Below are 19,681 nucleotides of genomic sequence, written 5' to 3'. Positions count from 1 at the left end.
AAATAAAAAGTCCAGCATTACATACCTTCAAAACTGAAAAATTATGTAATAAATTAGAAAGATAAAAGAATAACAAGTTCATAATAACAGTCCTTTATACTAAATGAAAAATATAGCGAATGTAATTCAGATGCAGTTTGAGCTGGGTGGCCATCTGTCAGACAAGATGAGCATCCCAATGATAATAACCAGTCTGTACTAAAGTGTATCTTTGAAAAGCAGAAGCATACCAAAGAAGAACTGGAGATGTGCATGATGATCCGTGGGTTAGAGACTACGGTCTGTGAATGTGGGACGTGTGCAACTGCACCCATACAGCACGCCCTGAAATATTATTTTAAGCTGGAGGAGAAAGCAATGAGCTGGAGTTGTCAAGTACCAACTCAGTTTTTTGCGTTGGTAACTTTTGGCCCAGTTTCTTTCTGGCAGGTGGTAGCATGGCAATTTACATATTAATCAGGTGAGATTCAAGTAGTAATGTGGGTGACAATGACCAAAAATCCTCATTAATAGGTGCCTCACTGCTCACTAGTGAGAATCTTTTCTCAACGTCAAGGAACTTTACTTAGAAAATATGATTTGTTGTTCCCAATATTGAGAGAAGGCTCATTCAACTACTGATGTAAAGTTAAAAATCACAACACCAGGTATTAGTCCAACAGGTTTAATTAGAAGCACTAGCTTTCATATGATTTTTAACTTTGTACACCCAGTCCAACACAGGCATCTCCAAATCATTACTACTGACATGATTCTCTCACATTTCCTGTTCATTCAGAGCCAGGGAAAATTCCATCCAATCTTCATTACAAAGCATCCGCTACAATTTTCCCCATACAGAGCTCCTACACATATGCAGCCTTGAGTGAGAGATATCATATTTATTTGGTAATAATTCATAACCTCAGTAAAGTCAGGTTTTCTTATCTTGCAGTTAGCTAAGGCTCATTTGATAGGTTTGAAGCTGATCTCTCTTCTTTGCACCTTCAATCTTTCATACCATCTCTCAAAGCTCCCTCTCTTACCCAGCTCAAACCACTGCAGCTCAAACAACACTCAGGGAGACATCCAGGGCAAAATAGCCCACTTAGCTGTCTACCCAGCACTTTAAACATTGACTTCTTGCCCCGGAGTGCATTGTGACTATAGTGTGTACTATCTACAAGGTGCACTACAGTAATTAGTTAAAGCTTCTTTGATGTGGAGATGCCAGTGTTGGAGTGGGGTGGACAAAGTCAGAAGTCACACAACACCCCGTTATAGTCCAACAGCTTTATTTAAAATCATATGCTTTCAGAATGCTGCTCCCTCGTCAGGTGAAGTTTTCAGTGCTCTGAAAGCTTGTGATTCCAAATAAACCTGTTGGACTATAACCTGGTGTCATAAAGCTTCTTTAACAACATTATCTTAACATCAAGTTGGACAAGGGCAGCAACTGCATGGAAACACCATCTCCAAAGTTTTAAAATTAGAATCTTATGATATAAAAGGAACCTGAAGTTATTTTGGAATGAGCAGAATGGTCTTTAAGGTGACTAAAGGCTATTATCTAGTTAAAAATCAGACAGCCCTGGTGGTGCATGTTGTAGCATTTCAGTGATGGAAGGAAAACTTGCATTTAAATAGCAGCCTCATAACCTCAGGACATTCTACATTTCTATACAGTCATTGGACAAGGTGGAAAATTGCTGCAGAAAGAACTGGCCAAATCAAACACAAATAATCACCACTCTATTAGTCTCCACTCGATCATCAACAAAGAAATAGAATGTGTCATCTAGAGTGCTATCAAGTGGCACCCACATACCAACCTCCTCACAAATGCTCAATTTGGAGTCCACTCAACTCTGGCAAGTTCCTATTCAAGTCTCCCCATCCTAAATGTGGGGCAGCACAGTGGTGAGCACTGCTGCCTCACAGCGGCAGGGACCTGGATTCGATTCCAGCCTTGGACGACTGTCTGTGTGGAGTTTGCACATTCTTCCCGTGCCTGCATCGATTTCCTCCGGGTGCTCTAGTTTCCTTCCACAGTCCAAAGAAATGCAGATTAGGTGAATTGGCCATGGGATATTGCTCATAGTGTCCAGGGATGTGCAGGCTAGGTGGATTAGCCATGGGGGTATAGGGTTATGGGGATAAGGTAGGGGGTTGGGTCAGTGTGGAATTTTGGCATGGAGTCAATAAGCTGAATGGCTTGCTTCCACACTGTAGGGATTCTATGATTCTAGCCTGACTTGGAAAGACTAATCAAAAATCAGAAACAAAAGCAGAAATTGCTGGGAAAACTCAGCAGTTCTGGCAACATCTGTGGAGAGCAAGCACAGTTAATGTTTTGGGTCCAGTGACCCTTCATCAGAACTGACCATAGCTAGGAAAAGGTTGATATAAATATTAAAGATGGGGAGGGTGGAGGAGTAACCGATAGGTGGGATGAAATCCAGAGAAAGAGAACAACAGTTGATAGACAAAGGAATAGTGTCGAGAGTGTGCTGCTGGAAAAGCACAGCAGATCAGGAAGCATCCGAGGATAAAGGGCTTATGCCCGAAACATCGATTCTCCTGCTTCTCGGATGCTGCCTGACTGGCTGTGCTTTCCCAGCGCCACGCTTTCGACTTTGGTCTTCAGCATCTATAGTCCTCACTTTCTCCGAGACAAAAAAATGGGTAAAGGTCAACAGGTGCTAATGGGGACCATTAATAACTGACAATGGGTTATGATTCGGAGATGCCTGGTGTTGTGTGATTTTTGACAATGGGTTGGCTGTGATAGCAGCCCATGTGATGGCAAAGCCTGGTGTGTGAAGGTTGGGTTAAGGGCATGGAGGAAGGGGTTTAGGTCCTAAAATTATTGAACTTGATATTGAGTCCAAAAGGCTGCAGGGTCCCCAAGCTGAAAATGAGATGCTTTTCTTGCAGTTTGCACTGAGCCTCACTGCAGCACTGTAACAAGCCCAAGACAGAGATGTTGGCCAGAGAACATGGTGATGTGTTGAAGAGACAGACAACAGGAAGCTCAGAATCGAAAAGGGAGGCACTGGAAAAGCACAGCAGGTCAGGCAGCATCTGAGGAGCAGGAGAGTCGATGTTTCGGGCATAAGCCACCCCTTTTGACTCTGACTCTCCAGTATCTGTAGCCCTCATTTTCTCCTTCCAACAGGCAGCTCGGAGTTATTTTGCTAATATTGTCATTGTTGCTTGGTCAAATTCCAGAAAAGCTAACCCTAACAGCACTTTGCATGAACCACAAAAGCAACAAGGGATGTGCAATAAATGCTGGACCAGCCAGCAACACCCAAATCTTGTGAATTAATATTTAAAAACACTGCACCACATAGACTGCAGCGTTTCAAGAAGGCTGTGCATGACCACCTTTTCCATGGCAATTCATAAAGAATGGGAAATAAAGAATGGCCACATCCTGTTTTAATAAATAAAGGAATTGTTTTGAATTGTAGATGCTGTTGAAAATTATGAAATGTATCAACCAATTTATGTGCAGCAAGTTCACACAAACTGCAATGAAATAATTGATCAGATAATGTTTTCGGTGTTTGTTCAGGGATATTGGAAAAACTCCTGAGTTATTTTTTTTGATTAGTGCTGCAGGATCTTTTAGCTCTGCCTAAAAGAGCAATCAGGACTTCAACTTAATATCTCTTTGAGAAAAAACACTCCTAAAAGTGCAGCTGTCCCTCAGTACAGCTCCAAGATGATAACAATTGATTATTTATGTAGGTCTTTGAAGTGTGACTTAACAACCTTATAGCTCAGGGAGGAGGAAGCTGCTGAGTCAAAACAGACATATTCCTATATTTTGCAAAACTTTTGTGAGTTGTACGATACTATTGCACAATCAACTAACATCCGCCTATTTTTAGCAACAACTCGCATTTAATTCGGACCTTTAACATAAATTATTACAATGTACAATACAGGAACAGCCATTCCGCTGAACTTGTCCATGCCAGTGTTAATACTCTGCACAAGGCTATTAAGCAGTATCTCTGGACTTGTCACACAGTGAGAAATCTTTTCCCTAATTAGAGTGCAATCAGATAAAAAATGTGACTAGGCTTTAATATAAACATTGATATTCATTCAGATGATTATTAGGATATGCAAACATACAACAAAGGACTGGAATAGGCCATGTGTCCTTTCAGGATTGCTTCACTATCTAAGTGGATCCTGGCTGATCTAATTGTAACATCGAGCCATTTTCCTTCTGGTCCTGATCACTCCCTTCCTTTCCAAGAATCGATCCACCTCTGCCTTAAAAATATTCAAGGATTCTGCTCCTATAGCCTTTTCATGGAGAGAGTTAGAAAATGGTGTGCTGCTTATTTGTTCTTGGAGTGTGTACCATCCTTCATTCCCTTGCAAAGGTGGTAATGCGCTGCCTTCTTGAACTGGTGCAGTCCATTTTATTTTTGTAGCGGTTTGGTATATGGCTACCTTGCTGGGCCATTTTAGAGTGCAGGGACTAGAAAGAGTCAGTCACATTGTAATGGGCCCAGAATCACATGTCGAACAGGTAAGAATGAATTGTTGAATCCATACAGTGTGGAAGCAGGCCATTCAGCTCATTAGGTGCATATCAACTCTCAAGAGCATCTCATCCAATCCACATAAGCCTGCACATGTTTAGACTGTGGGAGGAAATCCACGCAGACACAGGGAGAATGTGCAGACTCCAGACAGATAGTTGTCTGAGGGTGGAATCGAACCCAGGTCCCTGCTGCTGTGAGGCAGCAGTGCTAACCACTGAGTCACTGCACTGCCAAAGGATGATGGACAACATTCATTAGTGAAGGAGATTTTTTTGCAACCACCCAGTAGTTTCATGATGATGATAATTAAGCATTTTATTTTTAAGTTTATTAGTTGAATTTTAATTCCTTTAGCTCCCGTCTAGAATACGTCGTGGTGCATATCGCTGGACAATCCAGGACTAATGTTCTGGGGAATGGATTCAATTCCCAATGTAGCAGTGATGAAATCTGAATTTAGCTTTTAAAAAAGGAATAACAAGTTAAGCAATATCAACCATACAACTACTGTTGGTTGTTGTTAAAAAAAAACCCACCTGGTTCACTAATGTCCTTTAGGGAATGAAATCTGCCTTCCTTACCTGGTCTGATCTACATCTGTCTCCAGATCCATTACATTGCAGTTGACTCTTAAGTGTTCTCTGGGCAGTCCATGTTGGCTTCATTTGATTTGATTTGATTTGTTGTAGTCATGTATACCTAAGTACAATGAAAAGCTTTGTTGGGGAGCAGTACATGCAGATCATAGTAAGCAAGAACAATGATTGTAGGGTACTTAGACAGAGTGAAGCATACAGGTTACATGGCACAGGAGGTATGCAAAGCAAGATCAATATGAATGAGATCGACATTAATTGGAGTTCATCAGTGACTCCTTCATCCCATCAGTTTTTTTAAATTTGGCTTGCTTGCTCAATAACATTACCACAATGATGTTGTCCCCTAATTTTACAATATAGTCAATCTTTTTTTAGCTTAGATTAGATTCTCTACAGTGTGGAAACAGGCCCATTGACCCAACAAGTCCACACCGACCCTCCGAAGAGTAAGAGTAACACCCCCCCCGGCTAGTGCACCTAATTATGGACAATTTTAGCACGGCCAATTCACCTGACCTGCAAATCTTTGGACTGTGGGAGGAAACCAGAGCACCCGGAGGAGACTCACACAGATGCAGGGAGAATGTGCAAACTCCACACAGACAGTTGCCCGAGGCTGGAATCGAACCTGGGACCCTGGCGCTGTGAGGCAGCAGTGCTAACCACTGAGCCTTTAACGCAAGTTGTTGGGGTATGTTACATATTTAATAACTATAAACTACACACATTCACAGCACAACAATTTGAAATGTGAGTTTTAAAAAAAATGCTTCGTAAGACCTGGTAACTATTTCTTCTGAATGATAAGCATAGCAAAACAAAATTCATTCAAAAGCAAAATACATGGATTCTGGAAATCCGAACTTAGAGCTGGAAAAGCTCAGCAGGTGATGCAGCCTTTGTGGAGAAAGACAGATAGTTAATAATTTCAGCTTGATGACCCAGCGACAGGCCCCTGACTCTGTATCTTGTCTGATCTACTGAGTTTTTTCTCGACTTTTATTTGAATTCACGCTTTTTACACCTCAGGCACAGAGAGGGAATACGCCTCAATCCTTCAGAGAATCATAGAATCCGTACAGTGCTGATGGAGGCCATTCTGCACCAACCCTATGAAGAGCATCCCACCCAGACCCATTCCCCACACCCTATGCCTTTCATCCCACACTAAGCATAGCAAATTCACATAACCTACACTTTCCTGAACACTATGGATAATTTAGATTAGATTAGATTAGATTAGATTACTTACAGTGTGAAAACAGGCCCTTCAGCCCAACAAGTCCACACCAACCCTCCAAAGAGCAACACACCCATACCCATTCCCCTACATTTACCCCTTCACATAACACTACGGGCAATTTAGCATGGCCAATTTACCTAACCTGCACATTTTTGGACTGTGGGAGGAAACCGAAGCACCCGGCAGAAACCCATGTAATCCCGGGGAGAACATGCAAACTCTAAACAGTCACCTAACAACTAGTTGTGCAACATAAATAGATATCTCAAGTGGAAACATCAGGTGATGAACTTGCTCTGGACACACACCACTGTAGTTCCCTACCATTTTCTTAAATGCAATTAGGGATGGATCTTACCAGTGATGTTCACATCCCATAAATAAATAAAAAGTTATCTGGGTGAAAATAATAGTCGATAAAAGGTAAGGCCAAATTTTACCAGACCATAGGGCTGTTCGCTTATGGGAGACACCTTTAAGCCTGGTGGTCAATAAATAGATTTGTTGCAACTTTTGTGATGTTGAAATTTTACTGCTAAGGTCGAATGGGTTAAGTGAAGGGTACAATATTAAATTGGGTTAAAAATGTGGTTCAGGAAATGTTGCATTCGGAATTTCTTTTGTATTTAATTTCCAACACAAACCCAGGTGTATTATTTTCGTGGAAAGTAGGCGAGGTTCTGAAATTTCTGCGTACAGAGCTGCGTCACATGCACTCAAACCGGTGAAATTAAAGGCAGGTACACAAATGATCAGGAAATTGACGCTGGTCTGGTGTCAATGATCCCGCCCCCTCACTGAGCCGTTTCTCATGTATATAAGAAAAGTAGCCACTCATCAGTTATAGTAATCAGAGTTTTCAATTTGCCTCCACCTGTGGATTGCTGTAGGGAGGTGCATTTACCTGTCCAGGTGTTGCCCAAGTCCTAGCGGTGTCACACCTGGTGTTGCTCCTCGCTTGGTGCATCAGAACACAACATGTTGTACAAAGTGCTAAGCCCGCACAACATTGACGATCACAGCAGCAGTGACAGTGACTTTGATGATTACTACCGAAAGAGCAACCGGTCTCCCCGAGCCGGGAAGGTCGCCACGACAGAGGGGGACTGCTCACAGCCAACCCCGAGTTCCTCTCGACACCTGGAACACAGCAAAAAGATCCCTGAAGCTGCAAAAGAGGCATCCACTGGTAAGATTCCTGCTCAGGTTGACACTGCAGTCTCTCTGAGGCACTCCTGACAATATGCAGACATGATTTACAATCCGAGCAATAAATACGCTTAAAGTTGAATGTTTGGTAATCAACTGAAATGTGGTGCTGAATATTTTGTTTTCTGAATCATAGTAGATTGGAATAGGCTTTAATCTGATTTTAATCTGATTTTAATCTGAAGTGACAGTTGCAAATATGTAAACTGGCAGGAATTGATTCGAAAGCAACTCATTATAACATTTGCAAACACAATGAAATTAACAACTGGTACTGACTCACCCAAACAAACACAGCAAAAAGTGGCAAACCAGAATAAATACTAAGTTAATTGAACAATAGTTCAATGCCCTAAACTTTACTCCTTGATGATTGTGCGTTATAAATTATTGCTACTTGCTTTATTTCCACGATCACTACAGCTGTTGCCGAGAGGAATTTTTCAATAAACCAATTATCTGCCCAACCAACATCACACAAAAAAAGGTTATCAGGTCATTGATATCATGGCTGTTTGTGAGATCTTGCTGTGCTATAGAAGATTGCCGCATTCCCTGCACGGTAAAAGTGCAAACATTTCAAAACAGTAGGTCATTGACTGTATAACAATTTGGGAGCTGCTGAACCCAAAAGCAGTGCTGTATCAATGTAAAGTTAATCTGCCTAGACCTGAGATCAGAGTTTTACACAGATTTTGCTTCGTTGTTTGAAACGGTTTGTTTGTTTTGAGTTGATCAGAAATTATCAGGGTATCAATATCGTCCAAGTGCCTAGCATTGGCAATCACAGAACAGGTTGGACTAAATCACGGTGCTGCACTTTGGAAAATGCAGAACTCAGAAACCCTGCAAAAAGTTTGGAAAAGGCCCAGATCTTTTTGAAATCATGCTGCCCAATTTGTAGAATCTCCTACATGCAGATAGAGGTTGGTCAGCCCACTGAGTCTGCACCGATCCTCCGAATAGCATCCCACCAGACCCGCCTCATCCCGTAACCCTGCATGTACCATGGCTAATCCACCTAGCCTGCAAATTCCTGGACACTATTGGGCAATTTAGCATGACCAATCTACCTAACCAGTACATTTTCAGACTGTGGGAGGAAACCAGAGCACCCAAAAGAAACCAATCCAGACACGGGGAGAATGTGCAAACTCCAAAGTTGGAATCAAACCCAGGTCCCTGGTGCTGTGAGGAAATAGTGCTAACAATTGTGCTGCCATACCACCCATATTAGGTCAGATAAAGCTGGAAGAATTTATACAAATGTTATTGGCAAGGCTGTCAACTCTTTGGAATCCTTTTTATTGATTATCTGATTGATTTATAGATTAAGAATCTGTCCTTAGTCATTTCAGCTACGATGTTATTTTACTTGGGAAAATGTATTTACAGATGCAATTTGTATTACAAAAATTATGGTAATAGTTATTTTGTTATACCTTCCTTGTAGTTCAACAGGTGTAAACCAAAAGCTAATGTAGCTGTTTTTGTTAGAAGTCAATGTAGTGCTTAAAATGCCAAACTTATCAACTTTAGCATTAATACAAATTATTATGACTTTCCAGTTGATGTAATTGACTGTTAACATTAAGTTGTTTTTTGTCTGGTAAGCTGCAGTGGATAGTGTCTCAACGACTGAGTCAGAAGCATTATGTTTGAGTCTCACTTCGGGTCTTAAAATCTGCAGAAATTGGCCAAATTGTTTGATTATTGACCTTCGAACACTTTGAAAATGAGAGCCTCCTGGTCAGCCTCAAGCTACAGCCCTGACTTTTGGGTGTTGACCAGTTCCAGGAAAAAAAACAGCTACAACATTAAACATAAGCACCTTTGTCTGCCCCCTCATGCACCCTAGATGTGTGAAGTCGAGGAAGTAAAAATTGTATCAAAATTCTAGCACCAGTTTTTAATCGAACTTTATTTTACTTAGACTCAAAAAATCTCATGAATACTAAGTGTCAGAAGAAATACGTGGGAGTAAGAGTCCGCCGCCCAGTTCGAGATCTCCTTCGTAATTATCGAATAGCCAGAGGAGAAGATCCCAATGTTGACCAGGTAAGAGGATAAGCCCACCACATCTGCACAGCAGGCAAAAAATAACAAAACTTTTGTTAAACGATTAACTTCATTGTGAAACAAATTATTCCGAGAGTTGAGGCAAATTGCAGAGTCAGACTGGACTCTATAAGAAAAGTGTCACTAACTGACAAATTCAGTCTTTAATATTCATTGGAAGGCCAGGTTGACGTGAGAATTTTTAAGATGTTTTGTTTTTTTTTAAACAGGTAGATGTACACTTCAAATCAAATAATTGTAAGTGTTGCAGAGTAAAATATTACATTGAAATGCCTTCTCTTTAATGTATCAAGTATTTGTTACTCACTATTATATATTTCTCCGTCTTATAGTGAGAAGACGGGTGGTCCGAGAGACTGGACCCACTATGAAATGGAGCTCACAGGTAAACACTGTTAGGGTCCTAGAATTTACAGCTTGAAATGAGAGCAAGGCCAGCATAGAAAGCCTCTCCCTAGTTACCCCGGGAGATGGTGGTAGATTTGCTTATTCTTGAGATCTGATACAGTTGAGGGACTTGCGGGACCACATTGAAGGGCAGTCAATGAATGACCACATTGATGTCACACATAGACGACTGGGTGAGGACGACAGGTTTCAGTCCCGAAAGGCTATTGGTGAATCAGCTGAACTTTGGTGACAATTCAACAGTTTAGTGGTTCCTTTTGAAAAATTAGCACTGACGTTAAAATCCTGATTGTTCTTAAGCTGACAAAAACATAATTGTGATTTGGAGGAGCTAGTGTTGGACTGGAGTATGCAAAGTTAAAAATCACATAACACCAGGTTATAGTCCAACAGGTTTATTTGGAAGCACTAGCTTTCGGAGCGCTGATCCTTCATCAGATGGTTGTGGAGAGTAAGACCGTAAGCCTGATGAAGGAGCAGTGCTCCAAAAGCAAGTGCTTCCAAATAAACCTGTTGGACTATAACCTGGTGTTGTGTGATTAATAAAGTACTTGGATTCTGATGGTGGAACTACCGCTATAGTTGCTAATGGAATAGAACACTAGACCCAGCTTAGTCTACTTTTCATGTGATGGAATTGCACAGCATAGTTTCCAGATCCATTTCTATAATATAATTTGTTTGGATTGCTGATTTTATGGATGTTAAAGGCAACTTGAAATTAGTAGGTGATTGTTATAGATTCCTACAAATTGATGAAAACTCATCAGAACCTGCCGTTTTTGCTTTCCTTGATCCAGATGAAAAAAATCAATGTGTTCCCCTCAAGGAATTTTGAAGAACTCCTGGAAGATTTGGTAGAAGTCTTGGAGTCTGATTTGAAACAAAATGAAGCATGCTCGTATCAAACAACACAGAACATACCTGAAATGGATTGCCAGGCGGACAGCTACACCAGCAGCCCAGTTAGTTTCTGGGATTCACTGTATGGCAACCAAAGGCTACAACCAAACCAAGGGACCTTACTAAATGGTTCGACTTGCTCCTCTGAGTATGATGTTACTGTTCCTGATCTGGGATCTGTATTTCCCACACCTTACTCACACTTTGAACTGGAGGGTTGGAATTACTTGCCTCGCCAGTCAGTGGCTTTCACAGACCAACACTGTGTCAACACGTCCGATAAAGATAGGAATTTCAGCTGTCAGCCCTGCTATTCCCAAACTGTCAAGAAACAATCTCCACCTTGTTCCCCGTCATTCGGGGAAGAATGGTACAGCCAAGCTGAACTGAACAATATTCACAATTATAAATCTTCTCGCGTTGAAAGCAAGTGCTTTCCTGTCACCTCTCAACAGCAGCGTTCTTTGGATGGGTCAGCCTTGTCTTTCTTCCAGTCGCAACTGCGGCATGTAGAGGGTAGCCTTTGTAATGTATCGACTCAAGAACTGCTTTCTGTGGATGAGAGCGGCAACACGTAAGTGCAGCACCTGCGTTACTTATTGATAGAGATCCAAAATGCTCTGAGATTGCCCACTTTACCTGTGTCAGCTTTTCGAATGAGTAAAAACGCAATCCCACTCCCCATAGCAAAAATAATTAACTTTAGCAAATATAAGTGATAAGTACACAGCTAATCATTTAGCCTAATGCAAAAGTTTATTTAACAAATATCATCTTAATATGCCTTTATCTGCTTGGCTCTTTGAGTTCTGTTCGCTGCATCGCTGCTGGTGTGGCACAGTTCGTGAAAAGTTGTTTTAATAACAAGTCATCAGTTGCTTTCAAAACTCCATTGTTGTATTCAAATTTATAGTCAGCCATCTTATTCTGTTGTTTTACAACCCAATTGGCTTATACTGGTTTCTCAGTTGCGAAATGATTGTTGCCATTTCTATGCCAGAGGCATGGTCTGAATTATTACAGTTTTTGCTGCATTGTATGTTGATGGTTGAGAATCTATCTGAACATATTAGGAAATGACGAGCAACAGCTTCAAGCAATTTTCCTGTGTCAATATACTTCAACACGTAAATGTGCAACACCAGAAACAATCCTTTTTTCTTTTTAAAATTCAAATATTTTCTTCAATTGAGTACTTTTAAAATGAGTATTGCTGGTGAATAAAATTGGATATTGTGTGATTTTCCAAGTGATAGGTGTGCTTCAGAGCTTTATACATGAAAGCAAGTTCGGTGAATGTCATTTTCTTCCATGAAATGCAACACGCGAGTGCACTTTTGTGTGGTTGACCTTTAAACATTGGAGGTAAAAGCAGACAAACGGTTCTGATTAAAATCACTTACAATTTAATACTTTTCAAATGAATCATCTGAAAGTGAGTCACCCACAAATTGCAGATTTGTTGAGATTAATTTAAAACTAAAGCAAAATACTTTCAACTACAACTATGACTGAATTGCTAAAAATAACATGGATGGTTGGAGATTCATTCAGAGCTTTGCATTATCTATTTTTGTGCTGTGTTGTCTCACTTAGTTATTAGTAACAGAGTATCTTGTTTTAAATTCCAACAGAATGCTACATAATGCTGTTATTCAGGGAAAAAGAGCCTTGACATACAGCCTGGCTTGTAGGATGGCAAATATTGGCACAATTGACAAAAAGGATACCAGAGGCAGAGTAAGTATTGAGAAAACTTTGAAGAAAGTTCTTGCTTTTTTGTTCTTTACCCATCTCATTTCCACCCCCACCCCCCGCACCGCCTTGTATTAATAACGACTGCTACATTACAAAAATGTTTCAAAAAGTTACCTAATGCATAATATTTGGATTTACTCTCAGCTATTGTTCTGGATTTTAGAATATATTTGTTCTTTGCTTAATAACTGCAGTAACTCATAAAAATTACTTTGGTTGTTAGATTCAATTATTACAATGTTCTACTAAAAGACGCAATCAGTTTAAAAAGTATTGGACATTTTTTAACAAATTCAAACTAAAATCCTCCGTAAAACAATGTAAAGGATTATGTACATTTTAAAAATATATATAATATCAATAATTTTAAATTATAACATTTAAATTGTTTTAATTTTGCCTGCTATTTTGTTCACTAAGTTGTAACAATATTCACTTAACAAGTTACACATTACAATCATGATATTTCTTCAAAGCTAAGATTGCCTCATTCAAAGTTATGAAAAAGAGATTATTTTTATGGGGATCAAATGAAACTTTAAGAAACTCTAATGATATTGCTATATTTGGTTTCACAGACTGCATTGCACTTAGCTGCAGAAAGAAATCAGCACCTGGTAGTCAATGACCTCATTTTACTTGGTGCTCAAATCAATGAGAGAGACTATTTTGGAAAAACTCCCATACATTTGTGTGCAGAAAATGGATTCCTTCGGGTTTTGCACGTAAGTAAAGGAGTTCAGTGCCACTTCTGATCATCTCAGATTATGAATAATTACCATTCCTGCCACATTTATGTGCCAATAATATCATTTTCAATTGCGTTCAGGTAATAGAGAAAACAATGATGAATGGAATTGATGTCATAATTGATGCCAGGGATAATAATCGTAAGTATTTTTTTTTAGGCTCTAAATAATTAATGTTTCATTGCCATATTATGACGTTGATTAACTTTGCAACTTAGCTTTGGATGTATATGTGATAACAGAAAACTCCAACTTGTGTATGAAGACAACTCAAAATGCTTTACAGAAACAGTCACAGGGTCAGAATCACAAATATAGTTTATAAATGCATAAAGTAGCAGCTGCAGGATATTTCAATGAACTCAAAATAATCTAATTGAGAAAGATATTTCAAGAAATAGTGATTACGTTGAAACTTGAACTGTGATGAAAGTTTTAGTGAATTTTATTCTTGTATGCTATTTAGAATTCACTCTTACTGTGCACACATTCAAAGTTATTAAAGTTTAAAATTGCACAAGAACTTTCTTATCACCCTGCATTTTATGCCATTTTCATTGACTATAATTTCCAGTTAATCTGGAACACATAGGCACATCAACTTTGTTATGATTTTACTCATGTCTTTGATCTTTGCGGTTCCATCAAATGTGAATAATAATTATTTATTTCGATTCAAAAGATCTGACCCCATTACATTATATGGTGTTGGCTCATGCTGCAACAGTGAAAGCATTTGAGAATACAGACATGAACTCTGATATGACAAAGTTCCTCATGTTGAGGAAGGAGCAGCTGCTGGATGGAATGAGATGCTTGCTGAGGATGGGATCGTCTCTCTGTACAAAGGTATGGAGGTTATTTCAGTCCCAGACCGAGTGTGTTCACTGTTCTATTTCGTTGGCCACTGGGAGAGCAGTTTGTCACTGAATAAGTATTGGGGTTCAAACTGAATTGTTTTTAAGAGCAAATCCTTTATATTGGCTATTATAAGTGATACATTAGAGTGCCATATATGTGTGTTTTCCAATTAAAGGTGGCACAGTGGCTCAGCAATTAGCACTGCTGCCTCACAGCGCCAGGGATCTGGGTTTGATTCTAGCCTTGGGCGACTGACTGTCTGTGTGGAGTCTGCACATTCTTCCCGTGTCAGCATGGATTTTTTCCAAGTGCTCCGGTTTCCTCCCACAATCCAAAGATATGCAGTTAGGTGAATTGGCCATGCTAAATTGCCCATAGTGTTCAGGGATGTATGGGTTAGGTGCATTATTCAGGGGTAAATTTGGAATAATGCGGTAGGGGTATGGGTCTGGGTGGGCTAGTCTTTAAAGGGTCAGTGTGAACTTGTTGGGCTAAATGGCTTGTTTCCACACTGTAGGGATTCTATGATGAATTTATGCTTGTAGGCCAAGTATAACAACAATGACAAAGTATATTTCTATCACCTAGTTTAATATCAAATAACAGCCCAAGATGCATCACATGATTATGTCAGATAAAAATCTGACACATGAAGAAATGATTAAAAACTTGGTCAAAGCAGTGACGTGTGAAAAAAATCTTAGGGTTGAAGGTAGAAGTGAGGAGGCAGATGGGTGAGATAGAATTCCAGAATGTAAGAACTACAAGGATGAAAAGAAACACAAGTGAGTTCGAAGGCTTGGAAATTGGGGATTGCAAGAGGTTAGGCTGTGCAAGAGCTATTCTTTGATTTTAAAACTTAACAGCACAGCAGTATTCAATACATCATGCCTCATGTACTATGAAAGAACTACAGATGCTGTAAATCAGAAACTCAAACAGAAGTTGCTGGAAAAGCTCAGCAGGTCTGTCAGAATCTGTGGAGAGAAATCAGAGTTAACATTTTCGGTTCGAGTGTCCCTTCCTCGGAACATTCTGATTTCTCTCCACAGATGCTGCCACACCTGCTAAGCTTTTCCAGCAATTTCTGTTTGTGCCTCATGTACTACTTTAATTCCCAGCAAATCAATTTGTGAAGCACACAAATGGACAAAGTGCCAAATTGGGTTTAAAATTTTAAAAACTCATGACAAAAAGCCAAAAGATAAAAATGGATCAAATTTAGAAAGCTTGTGTGATGCTGGGAGAGGGTTGGGTTTGATAAACCAAAATTTAGAAACCAAAAATTAGAAAGCCTGCTATCGCACATTCAAGCCTGGGCTCAAAACTGGAAGGAAGGCTTTGTTAGCAAAGTATTTAAGAGTTAGAGGTACTTAAGCAGCATTGGTGAGCAGTTTTAGCAAAGAAGGGAAAAATAAAAGAGAGGAGGTTGAGGAATGTCTCACTTGATGTGTAACAAGATTTGTTCTTTTCTTGAAGGATCTGACTAACCAAACTGCCATCGACCTTGCAGAGGAAATAAATGACACTGAAGTTCTGAATTTCCTTTATGGCCATCTTGATGGAATGATAAATGTTTGTCACAAGGTACATTTCATTCAGTGAAAACACTTGATATAATTATGTCTTCATTTTAGTGAGAAATCTTTTGGTCCCAAAAATGTAAAATTTTATTCATTCTCACTATGTATTTGTTTTTGTTGGGTAATGTTTTGCTTATGGTCAAAATTTAAAAATGAAATTCGCAGAGAAAGACGACACTCAAGCCCTAAATCATTGTATTGCAGGAGATGCCAGGGCTGTTCTGGCACAGTGGTAGTGTGCCTACCTATGGACCAGAGGGCGATGCTGAGTGCACCTGCTCCAGAGGTGTTTAATAACATCTCTGAAGAAGTTGATTAGAAAAGATATAGAAGGCAAAGCTCATTTAGCCTATTGTGGCAATGCTGGTCCATTGGAATAGCTAGCCAGTCAGCCTGCTCCCCGGTTCTCTCCCCATAGTTCAGTAAATAACAACTGTGTTAATTAAATAACATACCTTTTGATTACTTATGATCAATACTGATTAAACTGTTCCAAGATGCAACTTGTACTTTTCTGTTATGTTGAACAAGCATTTTTCACAGACAGTAGAGTCATAGAGCCACCAATCTTTCATTTTTATAAACATATCAAGAACTACATTATCACTTTTTGTTCAATAGAAATATTGTTTTCCAAGATTTTAATGAACCAGATTAAAATGAAGGTGCACCTAATCTTCAAAGACAAAGCAAAAGAACACGACGCCATCACAACCTCCTGCAGTAACAGCTATTTCAAACTTCTCAAGCTACTTAAGTGCTGCATAATGTGTTATTCTACCATAGGTTTTACAAGAGGTTTCAATATGGCAAGACACCATTTCCAAAAAACAAAGTTAAGACATAGAACCCATGACTTGTGATATTCTATGCTTTAAATACTAGACCAAGAGCTTTAAGTCATAAAGACTAGATGTCTCTTCATCGTGGGTGGCACGGTGGCACAGTGGTTAGCACTGCTGCCTCACAGCGCCAATTCCCGCCTCAGGCGACTGACTGTGTGGAGTTTGCACGTTCTCCCCGTGTCTGTGTGGGTTTCCTCCGGGTGCTCCGGTTTCCTCCCACAGTCCAAAGATGTGCAGGTCAGGTGAATTGGCCATGCTAAATTGCCCGTAGTGTTAGGTAAGGGGTAAATGTAGGGGTGGGTTGCGCTTCGGCGGGGCGGTGTGAACTTGTTGGGCCGAAGGGCCTGTTTCCACACTGTAAGTAATCTAATCTAATCAGACTCGAAACGTTAGTTGGTTTCTCTCCATGGATGCTATCTGACCAGCTGTGTTCTCCAGTATTTTTTGGTTGCAGTGGAGATTCCAGCATCTGCAATAATTTGTTCCTCTCTAATAATTTTCTTGGTTGTTATTCAATAAAGAATTGGAAGTCCCTAATGAAAGAACCCCTTTATAGCTGTTTTGCAAAATTCCTCAGATTAAGATAGTATGGATCCTATAAATGCCTGTTTTACTCTCAAGTCTAAATTTTTAATAGAAACCCTTACAAAGAAAAGGAAAAAAAAATCCTTTTTATTAAATATAAGCTTTTTATTCTGAAAGATATATCTTTTAGCTTTTGACAAATTAATAAAGTCTTTTTTTTATTTTTTCAAAGTTCTGGCTTGTAAATCATGTTTATTTAAAGTAATCGGAAAACAAAATGTGTTTAACTCAATGAGATTTTAAATCTATTTTTGTAATCTAAAAGGAATTTTCACCATGTGGCATATTCAATGCAATGGATCAAAAAGTGTCTTCACAAGAAGTGGCTCCAGAAGAGCTTCCTTGTGACATTTTCCTGCAGACCAGCATGTACAGTGAGGTAAGTTAAAAATTATATAAGGAGGCAAAATATTTCTGAAGGCAATTTTTGATCAAAGGCGATGGAAGTCCTATAAAGCACAACTTAAATCATTGTTACCACTTTTAATGTCTAAAACATTTATATTTGTGCTCTCCGAAATATTAAAATTCATTTTCTTCTTTATTTTCATTCAGGAGCTCGATAAGAGACTCAACCACGGTTGTCAGTGAGACACCCAGAAATAGACAAGTAATAGTCAAGGAATTGTAAAGTCTGAGCTGAAGTTGAATGCCAAGTTTGTGTATCATTGTATCCACAAGTTTTAAAATATATGCATCCAAGTCATTTACTGACTAATAGCTCCAACAGTGCTCGGAGCTCTCGTGGGCGGCACGGTGGCACAGTGCTTAGCACTGCTGCCTCACAGCGCCTGAGACCCGGGTTCAATTCCCGACTCAGGCGACTGACTGTGTGGAGTTTGCACGTTCTCCCCGTGTCCTCCGGGTGCTCCGGTTTCCTCCCACAGTCCAAAGACCTGCAGGTCAGGTGAATCGGCCTTGCTAAATTGCCCGTAGTGTTAGGTAAGGGGTAAATGTAGGGGTATGGGTGGGTTGCGCTTCGGCGGGTCGGTGTGGACTTGTTGGGCCGAAGGGCCTGTTTCCACACTGTAATCTAATCTAATCTAAAAAAAAAATCAATTGCAGCAATCAGCTGTGATAACAATCAATTTGTGATGAATGGCATTTGGTTTAATAAATAGGATAAAATATGAATCTGTCTCCCAACACTTGAGCAACACAAAACACTTTTGGGTTGTTTTGAATGAAAAATACATTTTACTTCTGAGGGAAACAAAGAAGTTACAACAAGGTTGTCCTTTGCTTCAGCACAGTTCAGGCTGTTAATAAAATGCAATGAGGGTGATGAGTGTTACAGAATTGCCTGCAGAGGAATGTAACATCTCAAAGAGTCCTAGAGGAATCTAAATGTTGAAGCTATCTTGTTATTTTCAAGATAATGTGAATAAAATGGATCAAACAATCCAAATTAGATATGCTAAATGCAGAAGTAGCATGCAACAGCTGGTTGCAAATATTTTGGGTATCTGAGGAATGCAAATGTTAAGTTCTGGTATAGATACCCTTTCCAAACTAAGTCATGGTGAATTTAGTGGCAGTCAGAATTTGTCATTCCCCTGCTGGACATGCACAAGATCAAATATCCACAAAATTAAAACAAATTGATGAGAAATGAAACTCCCTCCAAAAAGGGAGTAAAAAGAATATTTTCGACTTTTGTTTCTGGTCTAGGACTTTGAATCATATGGAAACCCATAGTTGCAATTAGCTGGTTTCTGTGAAACTTCCATGTTGGCTACTTTGTTTAGCTGAATATATTGTACATTTTGAGTTTAAAAAGGTGTATCTGATTATTTCTGTCTGTAAGATTTTATTGCCTTCTTTAAGGACTGTATGTACATGATAATTACTTGTTCCTTTGTTAGTTTAGTATAATCTTGGATTCAAAATTAAGATCTAAGGACCGATATTATGTTACTGATATGACATTGTGTATTTGGGGCCAATGACTGGTTTTTGATGTGTATGTTAAAAATGTCCCTTTTGAATAGCTGTAAAATCACTTCGAGACAATAAAGCATGGTTTTATAATTGAATATCGCTATTAGTTAATAAACTTCCATTTATGAATATTTCCAAACATTCGACAATATTTAAATTAAATGTTCTTATTCCCACTTTTCTCTCCACGTGTTCTGAGTTTTCATAATCACTGAATTTGATAAAATACTAGAAAGCTTCAGGTCTTAATATTCTGAATCAGCTTCTGTCATATCTAAATTCAGTGAACACATCTGGCCATTTGTAACGATGCTGCCGCTTTAACAAGGTTATGTTGTCCTTGTTTTCTTTTCAAGAGGATGCATAAA

General features: G+C 39.4%; 1 protein-coding gene across 1 annotated transcript; it reads left to right on the top strand.

Annotated features, from left to right (window-relative positions):
* Positions 1-7,291: 7,291 nt before the first annotated feature.
* Positions 7,292-18,180, top strand: zgc:113279 (uncharacterized protein LOC553749 homolog). Its single transcript, XM_043676378.1, has 12 exons — positions 7,292-7,581; positions 9,535-9,659; positions 9,890-9,917; positions 10,013-10,065; positions 10,889-11,565; positions 12,626-12,731; positions 13,328-13,474; positions 13,579-13,639; positions 14,181-14,347; positions 15,839-15,946; positions 17,638-17,751; positions 17,928-18,180. The coding sequence occupies exons 1-12, from the start codon at positions 7,371-7,373 to the stop codon at positions 17,961-17,963; spliced, it is 1,833 nt and encodes a 610-aa protein (XP_043532313.1). The 5' UTR covers positions 7,292-7,370; the 3' UTR covers positions 17,964-18,180.
* The last annotated feature ends 1,501 nt before the right edge of the window (positions 18,181-19,681 follow it).

Source organism: Chiloscyllium plagiosum, chromosome 35, assembly GCF_004010195.1.
Source record: "Chiloscyllium plagiosum isolate BGI_BamShark_2017 chromosome 35, ASM401019v2, whole genome shotgun sequence".
In the NCBI taxonomy this organism is placed as follows: domain Eukaryota; kingdom Metazoa; phylum Chordata; class Chondrichthyes; order Orectolobiformes; family Hemiscylliidae; genus Chiloscyllium; species Chiloscyllium plagiosum.
Note: the sequence above shows the minus strand (reverse complement) of the source record. Positions and strands in the feature narration are given on the sequence as shown.

Excerpts from the sequence above, each read along its gene's own strand:
- zgc:113279 (XM_043676378.1), top strand. The coding sequence starts at position 7,371 with ATGTTGTACAAAGTGCTAAGCCCGCACAACATTGACGATCACAGCAGC. Across the intron at positions 9,918-10,012 it reads ACACTTCAAATCAAATAATT|TGAGAAGACGGGTGGTCCGA; the intron begins GTAAGTGTTGCA and ends TCCGTCTTATAG. Across the intron at positions 13,640-14,180 it reads TGATGCCAGGGATAATAATC|ATCTGACCCCATTACATTAT; the intron begins GTAAGTATTTTT and ends TCGATTCAAAAG.